The sequence below is a fragment of the Melopsittacus undulatus genome, chromosome 4, assembly GCF_012275295.1.
Source record: "Melopsittacus undulatus isolate bMelUnd1 chromosome 4, bMelUnd1.mat.Z, whole genome shotgun sequence".
NCBI classification, from domain to species: Eukaryota; Metazoa; Chordata; class Aves; order Psittaciformes; family Psittaculidae; genus Melopsittacus; species Melopsittacus undulatus.
This window is the reverse complement of record NC_047530.1, coordinates 20,580,648-20,598,500: the sequence shown is the minus strand read 5'-3', so window position 1 is coordinate 20,598,500 and position 17,853 is coordinate 20,580,648. Positions and strand designations below refer to the sequence as shown.

General features: G+C 43.8%; 1 protein-coding gene across 1 annotated transcript in view; it reads right to left on the bottom strand.

The window, feature by feature from the left end:
- Positions 1-147: 147 nt before the first annotated feature.
- GPR132 (G protein-coupled receptor 132) overlaps positions 148-17,853 on the bottom strand; it is an 80,286-nt gene continuing 62,580 nt past the window's right edge. Inside the window, exon 2 of the mRNA XM_005149673.2 lies at positions 148-1,266. Within this exon, the coding sequence (XP_005149730.1) occupies positions 148-1,242 (1,095 nt within the window). The 5' untranslated portion in view covers positions 1,243-1,266. The remainder of the gene's footprint in view (positions 1,267-17,853) is intronic.

Genomic DNA, 17,853 nt, shown 5'->3' with positions numbered 1-17,853 from the left:
AATATCTCTTCCATAGCATCCTCAAGGAGCTGCTAGTCCATGTGCTGTGGCAAACCTTCCTATGGACATCAGCATATAAGCAGCATGCTGCAGTGTGCATCCTGCAGCTGGCGTTGGAAACAACTTATTAGTGCCAGCAGCTAAATGCTAGCTTCCACCTTCTTGGTCTTTGCCGCTATTACAGGTTTTCTGAATGTCAGATGAATCTGTTATTTCTTTGTTTTCTTCTCTTAGCCCTCCTTCCTGTGATTCTTTTGACATTTTCCATTTTATGCTGTCACTCTTGTGATTAATGGATGAATTTAGCCTGGATGAGTTCAATCTCCATCTTCTCAGACTCCTATAAAAGTCTTTTCTGACATTTTCACTAACCAGAACATAGATGATTGGATCAGCAATGCTGTTTGCAGTGGCTAAACACAGAAACACTGTAAAAACTGAATAAATGTCTTCTTCAAATGGACATGAGCAATTTTGATGAAACATGAAGTATATGGATCTTATTATGAGTACCACATGGTAGGGAGCAAAGCACATCAGGAAAATGATAATGATGGCAATAGCCAGATATTTCACTTTGGCTTTTTGACGACAAGTCAAGCTGCTGCTTGTTTTAGTACTTTGGAAAATTTTATAGTTTGTGAAAATGAGGATTGTAAAAGGTATGGCAAATCCGAATAAGAATCTAGCAAAGCTGAAAGAAGCCAATTTTATGTCAAGGGGCAAAGTCTCAAAGCAGGTCTTACTACCTGGATTATCTTCCATGTAAAATACTGGAACATAGATTATTGCAACCACAGCAAAGAGAAAAAACACTATTATGATTGCCTTTTTCTGTCCTCTTCTTCCCCTTGATTCCAGAGCATACACCAGTGCCACATAACGATCCACAGAAATGGAGCACAAAAGCAGAATGCTGATGTATATGTTGCAGAAAAAGATGAATCCTGTTACTCTGCAAGCTTTTTCACTCATAGTCCACTGGTGATCATTTTGCACGTAGAGAATCCAGAGAGGCAAGGTACTTAAATACGTCAGCTCACACAATGATAAACTGAAAATGTAGATGGCAATTACTTTATTCCTTTGGATTTGTATGAACGTAAGCAGGGAAGTTAAGCAATTTGCTGGAAGGCCTATGGCAAAAACAATGCTGTAAACAGCAACCAGAAGTGTCTTGCTGTCTTTGTAGGGAATTCCTGTGCAAATGGAGCTGTTATTTGTGTCTGTGCAATTTTCCATTATTCTTTTTCCAGCTGGTGTTTCCTGAGAATCAGAAGACAAGATGGAAGGTTAGCATTTGCATCACATAGAAGTATGTCAGTAAAGGTTACAGTCCCTTAGGTGCTAACAGGGCATCAGGGGAACAAATGGGGTGCTTGTCTTGGGGAAGGACCTAAGACAGGCACTCCGGAACACCTACTGAGCTGCTGTGTAGAGGTGATAAAAAAGGGTGCTTGATTTCAAGGTCAGCAGTAGTTCTCTGGCCAGACATCTCCTGGGATGTGGCATGTGAGAGCTTGACCAATGTGAGAGCTGCTGTACACCAGCATACCATAGAGGTCTTAAAGACCTCTTCTGTGGTAAAGCAGAGCAGGTGACTACAACTCGTACATGAGGCAGCTGGTGGTAGGGACACCACACAGTTACACACCATCTCAGCAGCTGTCTATGCCAGACACCTTAAGAAAAAAGCCTTCAAGAGTGGTTGAAGTTTTGCTCTTTCCCCCTCTCCCAGGCTTTACATATGTTCCTTAACCCTGTGTTTGTCTGCATATTCTCTTTTCTGCACTGCCTATGCCTGCTGTTTGTGCTTGTTGTGTGAAAGCATGCTTCCCCCAGTGCAGCTGACAATGGTACAGGGCAGGAAGGAAGTGGTGGAAGAGTTTTTCTGTAGACACATGGTTCCCAATGTTTCTTTCTCTTGCCTCCTTCTGTTACCACCTTCCCGCTTTGCTCCAGGTCTCCTTCCTGTGTTTAGCACCCATGAGTGAGCCTCAGGAAGGAGATGCCTGTGCTTTTTAAGCTGCCTGCATGGAACATGCTTTCCTTTCCTTGGCTTTTGGCATACAGCCTAAGGCACAGGGCGGAGGCTGAGCTGAAGAGACTCACGCTTAAATTTTGACTGTTGGCTGCCAGGCTCAAAGCCCCAGCTGACAATGTGCAGCCATAGCTGTGAATTTACACTTGGAGAGAAAAAGCATGATCTGAATGACTCTCCTGAAGGTCTGGCCTGTCAGCTCAGGAGCCTGGGAAGGATCCAGGAATATGTCCCAGCCTCATATCTGGAAGGAGGAGAGGGGGGCATCCGTTTGCTCCCCTACCTAACCTTCTCCTAGCTTTCTCCCTGCCCAGGGAAGAGTCTTCTAGCCCTGGCCACTGCATCTAACCTGACTTCTGAGCTTCACTTCTCTCTGCTCAGCTCCTGAGGCCTGCAAGAGGTTTCCTCGTCAAACTGAATACCAGAAAGCAGCACTCAGCTGTTTATGAAACTTCTCCCTGTAACATTACCACTCAGTGGCTGAACACACACTTTTATCTTCTCCTCAGGCCTTTAGAGTTTGCTGTTTTGATATTTGGCTCAGACCAGGAAATTGCAAGTTCTGTTTTCTTCTGTGGTGGCTGGGCCGTGATGGATGTATTCCCACATCTCTCTAATAGAGCATTCATAACTGTTTTATCTAAACATTCATAACTGCTTTATCTAAAGAGGCAGCTGGTTATCTGTGAGCACTCTGCTGTTGGGTTGCACTCCCACTGGTGCAGGACTGGAGCAGGCTATTCTGCATCTGAGATAATAATTCAAATAAATAATAATAATAATAATAATTACACAGCTAATTAAAAACCCACCAGCAACAACCCACCATTTCAGGGTTCATTTTCTGCTAATATTTGTGATGAGCAGTTTTAGTGATTGGTTGAAGCATCTGGCCATTTGGGTCACATGGATGTGGGCAGCAGCTCTAGCCACATCACTCTCTTCATTTCTCTTGTCTTGAAATGCCACTCCTAAGCCTGAAAAGTCTGTGGACTTTTGTGAGTCTGTCAGCTTAGAGCTTATAACTTCAGAGTGAGTGTAAAGATCTTTCCTGGAGTCTGGTCCCTTAATGAAGCAGGAAAGAGTCCTGGAAGGTGCAGAGACTTCACTGATGGGTCTTGCTGCTCATTCAGGCCAATTACAATAATACCTGGTCTTCTTCCCTCAAGAGGCTGAAGTGTTTTCACTAACACTGAGGGGTAGAAAGGGAAGTGAAAACAAGGGGGAAAGCAAAAGGATTTTTTTTTGTTTTTTCTTTCTTTTTTTTTTCCCTTCATTTGTCTATAAGCTGCTACTGAAAAACTGTTTCAGCTTCCAATAGAGAAGTTGCAGTGATAAAAGTACCCCTATTAGGAGAAGTAGAAAAGAATATTGAAGATACAGTTACACAGAAAAGAGTGAGAAATCAAAAAAAGAACAGTATCTGAACAGAGCACTGGTTGAAAGTCTTTGGGTGGATCCACCTGAGATACAGGGGGACAGAAGAGAAAAAAGACTGTGAAATCCATAGCATGAGTGCAACGCATTATTTAATATATTTTTCATCCTCCAATAATTTTCTGATCATCCTTCTATGCCAAGGATTATTGTTAGAGATGAAAGTTTTGAGGGGTTTGTGTGGGTATTAGGAACAATTTTTAAAAGCTCTATACTTATAATAGTGAAGATAAAAATGAACCATACTTTAACACCTTCCTTCCAGCCCCAGTGTTTGGAAAGCGTAACAACCTACATAGTTTAAAGCATAATTTAACCTTCAATGAAACAGGATCTGCATTTCTCCCGAGGGATTTTACATGCTTTCCTTAGTAGCATGTAGTACTGCAAGTATTTAACAGGAGTACTAACATGATGTCAGTCTGACCACTCAAATCTAGTACTGTAAGTCATCGATTCCCAGATATGAGAGATACACCACCTACAAAATACTCATCACCAGCAACATCACCCCTCTTACGAACCTGGGATTCTCTTCTCATGCAGAAACTACATTACTTGCCTGTGAACTTTATGGACAATTAAACTTTCTGGCCACTAGCATTTGTGTTTGTTAACTTTAATAGAAAGTAAGAAATTCGCTGTGGATTATTTGCTCTGCTGCTCTTGAATGTATGAAAAATATTTGCGGTATCTTTGTGGATAAAAATAGATTATGACCCATTATCCCAGCAAGTCAGTGAACTGGCTTTTTTGTTTTTGTGACTGAAATTGTTTGGTTTTCAATTACAAATCAACAAATTAGTAGATGAAGCAACTCCTATAAGCAAGTCTCAGCATACAAAAGAAAAACAACAACAGCTCTTCTTAGTTTACCCAGCAGACACACACAAGATAGTGGGATTTGAAGCAATGCATTTTGAATCTTGAATAATAGAATACAATATATAATTTTGAAACTATTTTTTTTTCGAAACTGTAGAGAAAAAAGGGTAGATTAAAGTTACAGAACTATACTGGGAATCCAGCCTGAGCACAACTCCATCTTAAAATATCTACCTTCATGCTAGCTTGATTGGAAAGAAACCACTGATGGGATTTGAATGTAGAGACAAACATGGTACAAAGCAGATTTAATGCCTAGTCAGGAAAAACAAAAATTCCACGTGATTCCTGGGAGTGGCAAGTTTCTTGTATTTGCTAGACTTCTGCTTGAGCTTTACTCTCTTTTGAATGCTCCCTGGCTGCTGCAGCAGTGGAGAAGACTCTCAAGAAACAAGAAAGACATCTAAGCAGCCTCCTGCTTAAAACAAATTATGGAGCATTTGTAGGCTGAAATTAGCTACTGTAAGGAAGCAGCAACACCTTGGGATTAGTTATACAGCTTTAATATGTAACTCTATACTGCAGATATAAGAAATCTTACATAAAAAAATATTTGTTGGGAGAGAGAAGATATTCATCATCTGCCGTTCAGGAGGGGAAGTCAGCAATCATTTCTGATGAGAGGAAGGTGTTTAATTAATCTTCTGATTCATAAAGAACTCTCAACAACTAGAGATTTTAAATACCCATGTGTGGGCATTTATGTAGATCCACACATCCACTTCCCCCCTTCTCACAATGTACAACTAAATGTACTATTTTGCTAAAAATGAGCAATGAACTGTTATAATTCAAGGTTGACAAAGGACCCGTCTTAAAATAGTGGCCCTTCCATGAACTGTGTGTGTTATAGTACCTGGTGAGAGACTGCACAGGAGACAAGAATGACAGATGGGTAAGAGGGAAATACGTAAAAGAAAGGTCCTGCTGCAGGGTTTAAAGCAATCTTATTCAACACTTCTAAAAGTAGGTAAACTACCTGTCAGATACAGTAGATAAGGGAAATTCACAGGTGAAAAATAGACTGCAAAATCATCTTGTACCAGTGGACTTTTTTTCCTTAGTCTTATGCTTCAGAGGCTGTGACTCATGATTTTGAGACTTTAGGACATAGCAAAGTTTTTCAGTCTTCCCTGAGAGCATCAGAGAGTGGCTGTTGTAGGGCAGATTTACTCCCTGGTATCTACTAGCTTGTCTAGAAAAGGTCCTGGAGCCAAAGGAATGGCTTCATGGCCAGGAAGCTATCAGGCACCCCTGAAAGGCCATCATAAATTTGGGGTTAACTATAAAACCTGTCGAGTCTGAGGCTGAGGAAAGCATAGGGTTTGGAGCAGCAGCAGTGAAAGTGAACACCTAAGAGCAGCCCGAAGACTGGAGATTTTTGTGCTCCTGATTCACTTCCTCTTCTTCACACCCCTTCACACACATAACCAACATGCCTTCATGCTTGATGCCTCCCTAAAGCTCTCACAGCTTGATTGGTAGCTTTGGCAGTGGAGGCTATTCAAATAAGTCTTCTGTTACTTGACTGGGAAATCTATTTGGAAATCTAACAGACTTTCTTGCTGGCTTGTGTTGGAACTATGAAGTCTTGGAAGAAGGAGATGAGAGGAGGGATTCTGATGCACAGTTTCTCTGACCCATCCCAGTATGCTTCTGGAGGTCAGAGCGCAGCTGAGTGCAGCAGATTTGACACCAAGGTTTGACACTGCTCTGGACTCCTGAAAGAGCAGGCTGGGGTTTGAGAGAGCAGGCTAGTTTTGCAAAGCAAGGAGATCTGGCCATGCTGTAACACTGCTAGAGCTGAGTGTGTCTAACTGCTAGGTTTAAGGGAAATCTGACCTCCAGGGGCTAAACAAAGAAGCGCTGAGACCTATATTCAAATCCACAGGTGTAACCCTTAAAAAGTCATCCTTAGACTTTAGGATCAGGATCTCCCCATCATTTGCTTATGGACATGTTTCGTCCTTCTTGGCATTAGCCATCCAGGCCTCCAGACAAGAGACTCAGGCCAAACCTCTGGCAGTTAGAAACACACTAGGAATCACAGAATGGCCTGTACTAGAGCTGTTTTCACCCCAGACTGTCATGACTCAAAAGCCTCTCTAGGGCAGCAACTGTCCACCTGGGGTTGCTAGAGATTTCTGAACTGAGGCCATACATCTCTTCCCTCCCTTTGGTGAATGCCAGCAGCTGGCCACATGTGACACCTGAACCAATGCAAGGCCTGAGTAAAGCCTCCAAGTCCGTGTATGAGCAGATGAAGGATAGCCACAGCCACCCTGTATCCAAGAGACAGACTTGTTCCTGCTAGGAGGAATGTCACGTCCAGAGGTGTGAATGTTCGATCTCATCGCCTCTCAGGTAAGCCAGATGATCAGCGTGGGAATGGCACAGCCATGCCTATGGCTCGTGGTAGCCCTTCAGTGGCACCTAGCACCTCTGTGCTCCAGGACCCACAGAAGCTCTGGAGACCTCAGGTGATCGCTGCCACACGTGAACAGAGCAATGTCGTTGTAGCAGAGCTGGGTTAAGGGTATATGTTTTAGTGAACATGCAGTTTTCCTACCTTGTGGTAAGTTTCTTCACTTGTTTCTAAGTTGGCTGTGGATTGTGGCTGGCCAATGGTTTTGTTTGTTTCCCTATCTTGGTTTGTTAATGGTCAAGGGTTGTGTCCTGCATGCGGTTGGCTTGCTGCTGCTGAGCCCTGCCCAGGCTCTCTCCTCCATTGCTGGCTTGGTCACATCTTGCCAGCCCATCATCTCCTGTCTTTCCCAATATGTGGTCTCTGCATTACCATGGTTCACTCCTGCTTTTCACCTTCTTACTGATGCTTTCTCTCCCTCTGTCCCAAGTCAATCAGTGTTTTTCAAACCACTGCTGTCCCAGGAGATCCACAAATCGTAGATTCATAGAATGGCTTGGGTTGGAAGGAACCTGAAAGATCTCTCTCCTACACGGGACCTACTAACCTTGGCACTGCCTTTGTGAGTCTGTGCAGGAGCTCCTGTGACATGGGAGCTGCACGGCTGCCAGTAACATCGTCAATACTAAAGAGATTGCTGGGGAAAAGCAGAGCAAAAAGATGCCCAAAATAATTTTCTGACCTGCCAGACTTGGCCTCATTGGCATATTGTTTGTCACTGAGAGGTCTAGCTAGTTTTGCCTCAAAATTGTTCTGTCTAAAGTGAATGTGTCTCAGCAGGTGAGATCTGCAAAGACTTCTGAAAACCACAATGCATGCATGACACTTCTGCATGTGAAAGAATCCCATTTTTAACAGAGCAGTTAAAGGTGGTCTTTACGAGTGCTCTGAACTCAGACACCAATATTTCCTCCTTTTTCATTTACCATGAAATGAAAGTAAACTTCTTTGCTCCTTTTTGTCCTATTTTGTTCTTAGTTGAAGAAATAAGAACTAAAAGGTTTCCTTTTTTGCCATCTAGGTCACCTCCTATAGCTAGCCAGCTCACATAGTGGCAGGGTTTTCCCCTCAAGATCTTAGTTATACCAGCAAAAACTATGATACTCAAAGATTCCTCTTTGCACTTACGTGTTTCTGGCGTCTCTGTAAGCCCACTCATAAATGCTAAGTCTCCTGTAGTGTCTTGTCTGAATCCTCAGCTGCAATCCCTTCCAGCTATTAGTACATCTATCTCAATGGACATCTTGTTCTTCATTGGTACTCTTAGAGTCTATCCTGGAAGACATTCATGTAAAAATCCCAGCTATCAGATATTCCACAAGGAGCGTTTCTTTGGGAATATCAAAATCATATGTTGTTTCTGATAGACCGTCTTCTGAATTTCTCAGTCCTCTCAGACCTTTCCACTGCAGTCAGCCTCTGCTTGACTGTGCAGTGATACAGCCCACTTCACCTTTCACTTCAGTTTTAATACTGAACCTTTGGTGTGTTTATGGACTCCAGATCCACAGCAGAATATTTGTTTCTCATAGAATGTCACATGTTCTGCTCCACCAACAGCAGCAGCCAGGTCTGAACCTTAGATGTGTTTGGTAGTATCTATCTGCACTAAATACCCTGCTTTAAAAATAGCCTTGATTCATGAAGGCAGATGAGATCAAAGTAGCTGCAATCTGAGACAGACTGTCAAGTCTGATGTGCTCTACAGAAGGTAGCTATAAAGATGATGGGATTTCTGTCAGTATGGTGGGATCCTTGACCACCTTCTCCTCCTACAGTGCTCTGTTGTAGGTCCAGTAGAAGAGGGAGGGCTAAGGCAAAATAGTGTTCCTCCAGGGGTTCAGTTTAAAGCAGTGATTTTCACCCAGGGAGGCACATTTTACTTGGGAGGCAAAAACATGTGGCAGAAGAATGTGAGGTGTCCTGTCAGCTAAACCCTGCCATGCTTGTCCTAGCTCCACTTGTGAGACATGCACAGCAACCCTGGAGCCAGCAGCAGTTGGGACAGCAGCTTTTGGACAGGTAGTTTAGTCTATACAGGGATGGAAAAGGGTCAAAGGAGGTAAAACAAATGCCCGGTGGAGCTACACTGAACTGCTCATTGCTAATTGTACCCTATGGCACACTGAAAGCACATTAGGCTGGCACTGAGGATCAAGAGAAAGCAAGCAAAACCTGAGCTTGTGCTGAACGCAGGCCAGATGCACAGGCACTAAGTCAGAAAGCAGCCACAGAAATCTGTTTTCATGCTGTTTGGCACAGCAGTTACTGCAGCTGCCACTTCAGCCACATTCCTGCTGCAGTGGGAGCAGCAGCTGCTAATGTGAGCAGTGGCATGACCCTGTTTGTAACTTCAGAAATACTGCTCTCCACTTCCCCACTCCCAGCTTTTCTGGTTTGAAAACCACTGGCTTAAATGCACTTTTGTAACCTCTTGTATAAAAAAAATAAAGGAATATGGCTGGGATGGCAAAAACATTCTGTACAGGGCCTTGAAATTTCCATTTCTGTTCCAAAGTGGGACTGAGCTTTGTCTGGGCAGCCTGAGATAGATGAAACACTGCCTTCAGGCACTTCTAGTTTGATGACAATGCTGTTTATGTGATCATGATGAGCCTAGAAGATCAGTGTCTCCCCAAGAGACATGGGAAATGCTGGGCTTGAAAGAGCTGTCTGCAGTTTCAGGCAGAAAGCTGTACAGAGGAGGTGCTCCATTCAGACTGAGTTTTTGTTTAAAAATAGTGTCCTGTGTACAGAACTGTGGAAGAGTCCTCAGAAGAAAATTAGCCTTGCCCATTGAGTGCTAAAGAGCAGAAATAGTGTGTGGGTTTTTTTTTTTTTCCTCCTCTTGCCCCTCCCCGCATGAGATTGCTGGAAGTTAAGGAACTGCTGGTTTAAGGGCAGCAACTGATATAAATGGGATTATGGGAAGAGGGGGTTAAAACCAAGCCTAGATGCTCCTTGGTCTTTGCCAGAGTAGCAAACTTTATGTCAAAAATTCAAGAGAAGTCAGTAGCCATCATCTGTAGTGCTTTCTTTTGCAACACAAACTCAAACAAGTGGGGAAGGTAACAAGGAAAAGAAAACCAACCAAGAAGACCCTATGAAAAACTAAACTGAGGAAACAATTCAGTTTGATCAAGCCAACTGGTCAGCCTGGCTGTTCACCCTTTGCTAAATCTTATTTGGCATAGGAAGGATCCTCTCTGAGCTCAGAATGTCTCAAAGCAAAAGTAGACTTCTTTAAAGTCTCAAAGGAAAGAACCCAAACTAATTCATTTTGGCCACCTATCAGTGTGGTGTGATTGCTGTTACCAGCCTGTGACTTTATGACAGGACTTGTGGTCTCCTTAAAGCTGCAGCTACTACGTGAAATGACAGCTACACTAAATGCAAAGAAGTATCAGCTTTCATTTAAAAGCAAGGTCTTTGGATTACAGAGGAGAGCATCAAGCATGAGCCCAGTATTTTGAAGTCTCAGAGGAACAAGTCGACTCCCAAAACATTTGACAAAAAGAATAATCTTAATTTAGACTCCGCATTTCTGAGTGCCAAAGATCAGCAGTGGTGTGTAAGTAAAAGACTGAGAAAAAGAAGAAATGTAATGTATCCAAGTAGTCACTATAGACCAGCAGGTAAACATCATAGTAAAATGTCTGTCTTGCTTTTCCAGCAGAGTAAGGATGAGAGGAAAGGCTGGTTGTGAATTCTTCTTATGGTCTACCAAAGGAAGCCCAGCATTCGTGTTTCCAACATAGCATGTCTCATGCTTTGCAGGGATGGTTAAATCTGACCTAACAGCCAGCTATATCCTGCTTAAAATCCTTCAGTCCTAAATATCATCTGTTCCTAACTGGAACTAAAATTGGTTTGTAAGAGAGAAACATGTTTTTTGTAGGAAAGGGAATTCGTAAGAAGAACAGGTAGCAAGGATTCCATCAACTGCAATGAACTCTAATTAATACAGACCCAAAAACACTTTATGTCTGTTGTATGAATCACAGGAGGTTTAGACTATGGTGAAATATCAACAGAGCCTGCATTTCTGAAGCACAAAAACACAGCACAGAGAAGTAGTAATCAAGCAGAACAAAGCAGAATAGGAGGAATAATGCCTTGCCTCAGGGGCAGAAATCACTTACCTATTTTTAATTTGGCTTTTGCAGAAGAGTCGATGAAGGGCTCCAACTCGTGCTGTACCCACAGGCTGCTCTGTAAACACTACAGGAAGTTGCTAATGATACCGTGAACAGTCATAAGCAGTATGAACGGAAAGAAAGTTGTCTACTGATGACTTCATCAGGCTCCCAAAGTGTGTCACTTGTAGTTAAGTGCACAGTTATAGATAGGGGTGTGATTGGAATACCCCAGCCTTGAAAATCTTAGTCCTGCCATCATTTGAGAAAGTGACTGGAAAAAGACATCTATGGTAAAGAATATCTTTGGGGAAGATCTGCACCTGAAAATATCCTGAAATAGTTAAAAGTGGCAGAAGAAATTATTTACTAGTTACTAGAAGTGAGGTGAAAAACCGAATGGTCAGAACAGGAAAATGTGGAATTATCAGGACGACAGAAGGGAGAAATGCATTGGGATGGTGGATCTGCATGTAAATGCAGACCAGACACTGAGACGTTACTACCAAGCAGAGCACACAGGGTGTCAGAGTTTATTCAACATTTCTGCAAATCAAGGCTTTCGAGAATTCTCTGGAACAGCCTGTTCTCATACTGTCCCCTGTATTGCTTTCAGATATGAAATGGCACCCATGCTCCTGCACAGTGGGCTTAAGCAGACATATGTGGCTGCCGTTTTTCACAAGTCAGTGGCTTGGCAACCACAGCTGCATTTTAGGAGGTGTCTCATGAGAAGAGCAATACTCCCTGCCCCCCTGTGCCAAAGCAGCCTGGCTGGGGGGACTTCGGGCTGTTGCTGTTTGACTTCAGCTTCCATTTAATCTATCTTTCTTGCTGTGCCAGCAGAGGTGAGAGACATGCATAGGTATGCTTGGACTATTTGCTGGGCTTGTGTAGCCTTGGCACGATGAGCTGCTATGGCTGGCTGATGGAGGAAGCTGAGGCTGACCAGTGCAGTCAGAAGATTAGCTAAGAGAAAAGAAAGCCTTAACAAGGGGAGCAATTCCTTTCAAATTCTGTCACTTGTGGCAGGGGTTAGAAAATGTAGGTTCAGCTCTTGTAACCGCCAGACTCCATTTGTAACCAAAATTTTCATCTCTTGGACTTCTATTCCAGGTGTACTCCTTCATCATTGTGCTAATGTGCCCTGGAGGAACAGGAGACCAATGAACTTGGGCTGCCAGGCCCTGTCAAGACCAGGATGCCTGCCTTAGATGCTTATTTGTTCTTTGTACAGTGGAGAAAATACCTGCTCTAGGTGCTACACATAAATTCACTTGAATATGTATGAAATGGCTAGATATTTAAATGGATGAAAAAACTGTATTAAAGCCCAATAGAAGGGGGTGGTGATATGAAGGAAAGACCATTCTGATGCCAGTTGTGCTAGAAAAGGCTGAGAATGCAAAAGAAGATAAGACAGTGTTTCGAGCAGCTTTGAGAAGAAGAGTTCATTTGCATGAGCTTCTTAATGGCAAGGACACTGATATCAAGGAGTCTGCAAGCTTTAGCAAGTGCCCTAACTCAGACTTTAGGCAAAGGAGGAAGAAGATCCCAATGTTATATTGCCAGCCTAGACCTTGTTTGTGAGACCTGTTCCATGCATCATTGCAGATGCTATGTATGACTCTGTGAGAGTCAGTTATGAACAAATTTATGAAAGCAACTTGCTGGTCAACTTCTACTAATTCCACCTCTGGTAAGGTGCTTGCAGCACCCCATGAAGGTCTGTCAGTGCCTGTAGATTGCTGGGGCTGAGGTAGGACAGTGAGGAACTGGGTGTCAGTATAGGGCAAGCAGATAGCTGAATTTGCTTTTGATAGCTGTATTGAAAGTGAAATATTTCTTTTGTAAAATTAAAGAAATGCTTAGTATGTAATTTCATTCTGGGGTGAAAAAGTCACTTTGGTTCAGTTTTGCTGGAGAGGGTTTCTGGGGAAGAGTCTGTAAAGAGAAAATCATTCTCAGAGCCATAAGGATCTGGGAAAGAAGAGCCTGGAGGCAGCTTAGTAGCCTCCATTTCCAGAGAAGAACAGGTAAAATTTCTGTTTGCACAAGCTCAGCCTGGCTGGACATAGTGCTGGACCCAGTCTGTGCACTGCTCCAAACTCATGATTTCATCATTATACTCCTCTGCATCAATATAAAACTGAAAGGAAACTGTAAGCAAGGGTGGGAATAATGTTTCTGAGATGGATAGGACTTATTTCTCTGTGTAGATGGCCAATCTTCATTCAGAGGTGTGGAACAGAAAAGTGGAGAGTGCTGTCCATCCTGCAGAACTGGAGCTTTCACAGAAACCAGTGGGCTCCTCTGTGGTATTTCTAATGTACCAGGCCGCAGTTCCCATTTGGGTGTAGTCAGCTGCATAGTGCCAGATTATGCTCTCTGTGATGCTTACTTGCACACAGTCATATAGGGTTTAGGATATTCAGAGACACGTATGCATTTGCCAACTAGATTTTATGATGAAATACCGAAAACTGTGTGGCCCTCCATAGAGAAATGAAAGACAACACATCTCTGTGTGCTTGAATCTTCCAGACAGACCTGAAAAAACATTACTATTTAGAGTCACTGCTGCTTCATGCTTCTGTCAGTAATACGGCCCCAGTCAGCATCACCCACAATCATTGCCCTAGCAAGCTGAAGACTGATGCCAAGATTTCACATTGGAAGATGCTTTCAGAAACTTTTGACACATCTTCTGTGACTGGAGATGAAAACAGATTTAGGCTTCCGTGGGTGGCAAAAATAAACCAAACATTTCAAGTAAGTTTAGTCTGCATTCAGTAGAGACAATACAAGCAGTACAGCAATATAAATTTTGGCCTGAGTTGTATTGCACTGATGCCATGTCCAGGGAGAAAAAAAAGATCAGATAAAGAATCATTTATAGCAGAAGTCAGAAACCCACTGGCCTCTGTCTAAATCCAGTTGAAGTAAATGGAAATGTTTCTTTGAGCATCCATGAGTTTAGATTGGGTAATTTTGAGCATTTTTTCATTCTGCTTTTTAACTGCTGGGTTCTGTTTAGATAGTTGCTTTCAGTGTGGCACATTTAAGCAAGGTAAGCTGCATATGAGATGTATTCTCTGCACTCTTATAATTTTCCTACTGGGGTTCGGAGACCATCCAAAGAATAGGGGAGGAAAGAGTCCAAATTTCTTTAGCTCACTGCTGAATAACATGCAACTTTTAGGTGGGGGATTTTCACAGCACTATGAGAGAGAAAATGCTTGTGCACCACTGGCCAGTAAACAGAAATACCTGTGAAAGATTGATGGGGTCCAATGTCTTTGAAAGACTTTCAGACTGAGTTTTTCACTCCTGTTTTTCATTAAAAACTCTCAAGGGAAAAGCTGGTAGGATATTTGGCATTTCTCTGTTCCACTGCACATGAAAATATCATTAATGCTGTCTTCCTGCGGTCATGACCAACAAGAACCTGTGAATGGCAGAAACCTTAGGTCATCTGCCTCTTCTATATCCATGTACAAATGAACAAAGTCACACTCACATAACAGCTCTGCAAAAGATTTCCCAAGAAGACAATTTTTGCACAATTGTGTGTATTTTTTTTTTTGTAAGCAACTAAAGCCCATTTTTCTTGGAAAATTATGGGCTCTAAATTTTGCAGTGTGGAAAACGAGGAAATGAAAACAGGTCCTTGAAAGTATGGGTTTTGGTAGGAAAAAGCCAAATGTCTGGCTCTTCTCTTGTTACCTGTCAGCACACTGAACAGGATTGAGCTGCAGACATGTCTGGGGAATGCTCCATCCCTGGCAGTGTTCAAGGCCAGGTTGGACAGAGCCTTGGGTGATATGGTTTAGTGTGAGGTGTCCCTGCCCATGGCAAGAGTATTGGAACTAGGTAATCTTAAGGTCCTTTTCAACCCTAACTGTTCTGTGATTATGATTTTATGCTGCATGTATAGAATGCTTAATGATAAAAGCAAGGCAGGGAAGTTCTAAAGAGTTTGTCTAGGACAGCAGTGACCAGCAGCTAAGAAGTGTTGAGGGCTGGAGTCTGCTCAGCTCTGTGCTTTTTTGACCAAGCACTATACAAGTGCCCCTGCACTGGTATAATATACAACTGGGGCTAAAAGAGAATCTCAGTAGCTTGTGGCTCAGACTTGGTTTATCTGTGACTGGCTGTGATGGTGTTGATTTGGGACAGAGACAAAAACCACCCATGGTGTTTCTTGCAGTTGATATCAGGATCAGTCACAGGTTTGATCCCTCAAGTCAGATAGTGTAAGATGAGCTCTGTACTAAAACCAAAGCTCAGCTTCCTCCCAGCAACCGCTTACCTGCAGAGTCTTATACCCTACATGTATAATGTAGTTCCACCTCACCCTGGCAATCACACCAGCTGGGTGGCAAAACCATTGAGCTGAGCCCAGTACAGAGCTCACACAGCTTTCTGGCTTCACATGCATATCCAGTTTACAGCATGCAGTCTGCAAGGAATGCAGAAACCTCCCTGTTCTGCTGATGGAAATCAAATGCAGAAGTGCAGCTGCTGAGAGTTTTGATGCACCGGCTTTTCTACATGTGATACATGCTGTACTGGGCGGGATGACAAGGATTCCTTGTCTTGTCAGGCTGCATAGATCACAGAATCACAGAATCCCAAGGGTTGGAAGGGACCTCAAAAGATCATCTAGTCCAACCCCCCTGCAAGAGCAGGGTAACCTAGAGTACATCACACAGGAACTTGTCCAGGCGGGCCTTGAATATCTCCAATGTAGGAGACTCCACAACCCCCCTGGACAACCTGTTCCAGTGCTCTGTCACTCTTACAGTAAAGAAGTTCTTCCTGATGTTCACATGGAACCTCCTATGCTCCAGTTTACACCCATTGCCCCTTGTCCTGTCACTGGATATCACTGAAAAAAGCCTAGCTCCATCATCCTGACACCCACCCTTGACGTATTTGTAAACACTGATGAGGTCACCCCTCAGTCTCCTCTTCTCCAAGCTAAAGAGACCCAGCTCCCTCAGCCTCTCCTCATAAGGGAGGTGTTTCACTCCCTTCATCATCTTTGTGGCTCTGCCCTGGACTCTTTCAAGCAATTCCCTGTCCTTCTTGAACTGAGGGGCCCAGAACTGGACGCAATATTCCAGATGCGGCCTCACCAAGGCAGAGTAGAGGGGGAGGAGAACCTCTCTTGCCTTACTTACCACACCCTTTCTAATGCATCCTAGGATGCCATTTGCCTTCTTGGCCACAAGGGCACATTGCTGGCTCATGGTCATCCTCCCATCCACCAGGACCCTCAGGTCCCTTTCCCCTTCACTCCTTTCCAGCAGGTCAACCCCCAACCTGTACTGGTACATGGGGTTGTTCTTCCCCAGATGCAAGACTCTACACTTGCCCTTGTTGAATTTCATCAAGTTTCTCCCTGCCCAACTCTCCAGCCTGTCCAGGTCTCGCTGAATGGCAACACAGCCTTCTGGTGTGTCAGCCACTCCTCCCAGTTTAGTGTCATCAGCGAACTTGCTGAGGGTACACTCAGTTCCCTCATACAGGTCGTTGATGAAAATATTAAACAGCACTGGTCCCAGCACTGACCCCTGAGGGACTCCACTAGTCACAGACCTCCGGCTGGATTCTGTGCCATTGACCACAACTCTCTGCCTTCTTCCTTTCAACCAGTTCTTGATCCACCTCACTACCTGATCATCAAGCCCACACTTCCTTAGCTTATCTATGAGATGCTGTGGGAGACAGTATCAAATGCCTTACTGAAATCAAGAAAAACCACATCTACCGCTCTACCATCATCCCTCCACCTAGTCACTTCCTCATAGAAGGCTATAAGGTTGGTCAAACATGACTTCCCCCCCATAAAACCATGTTGGCTGTTCTTAATAACCCCCTCATCCTTGGTATGCCTAGAGATGGAGTCAAGAATAAGTTGCTCCATCACCTTTCCAGGGATGGAGGTAAGGCTGACCAGTCTATAATTAACCGGGTCCTGCTTCTTGCCCTTCTTATAGACTGGTGTGACATTTGCCATCTTCCAGTCCTCAGGCACCTCTCCCGTTTCCCACAATTTACCAAAGATGATGGCCTCCGCCAGCTCCCTCAGCACCCGTGGGTGCGTTCCATCCATGCGTGCATCTCACATCTGTGTTTTAAAGTCCTGCTTTTGATGTGCCTGTGTTTGTGAGTAGTGTGTAGAAATTTGGTCATCCTCAGTTTTCATTACCCGGTGATGTTCTGTCTGCTCAGGGGTGGAAACCTGCTAAGTTAAATATGTGATTGATCATGCCCTCTTCAGAGAAAGGTCTCTCACCCCAAAGAGGAAAGTCCTATCATGTGTGACAGTCCTACCGCTTCATGCACTGAGATTAATATGTGCCCTGGCAGGAACTCCCTAGCATAGTGCAGCTGTTGTTCACACAGTGCTTCTGAGAGATCTTTGACTCTACTTGACTTCTGTGGCACAACAGATTTGTATTCTGTATGGTAAGAGTCTGTATGATAAGGTGCCAGTCTGTATGCTGGGGTTCTTGGGGCAAAGTGGGATACACAGCTATGTCATATCCAACAGCCCCTCTGGGAAGACTGCTGCTGGCGATACAACCACAGCTGAAGCTGAGGGAGTGTGCTGCAACCACAGCAGATTTGGCTCTGTGCTTCAAACTCCATCTCTGCACATGCACAGTCCTTAAACATCCCAGCCCATCCACATCTTTCTTTTGTTCCTCCTGAACAGTCAGAATAAAAGGCAACTGAAAACTGTGAATAGAGTTGGATGGCAGATGACAATCACTGCCTAGCCACTCCGGCTGCCACTCTGCACCCCTGGAACCTCTCTGGCACTTGTGCCATACTTGCCTCAGTCACAGCCTTTTGACAGATAGGTCTGGCTTTCTTTTTATAACTACCCCTCCTTACACTAGGAAACTAATATCCAC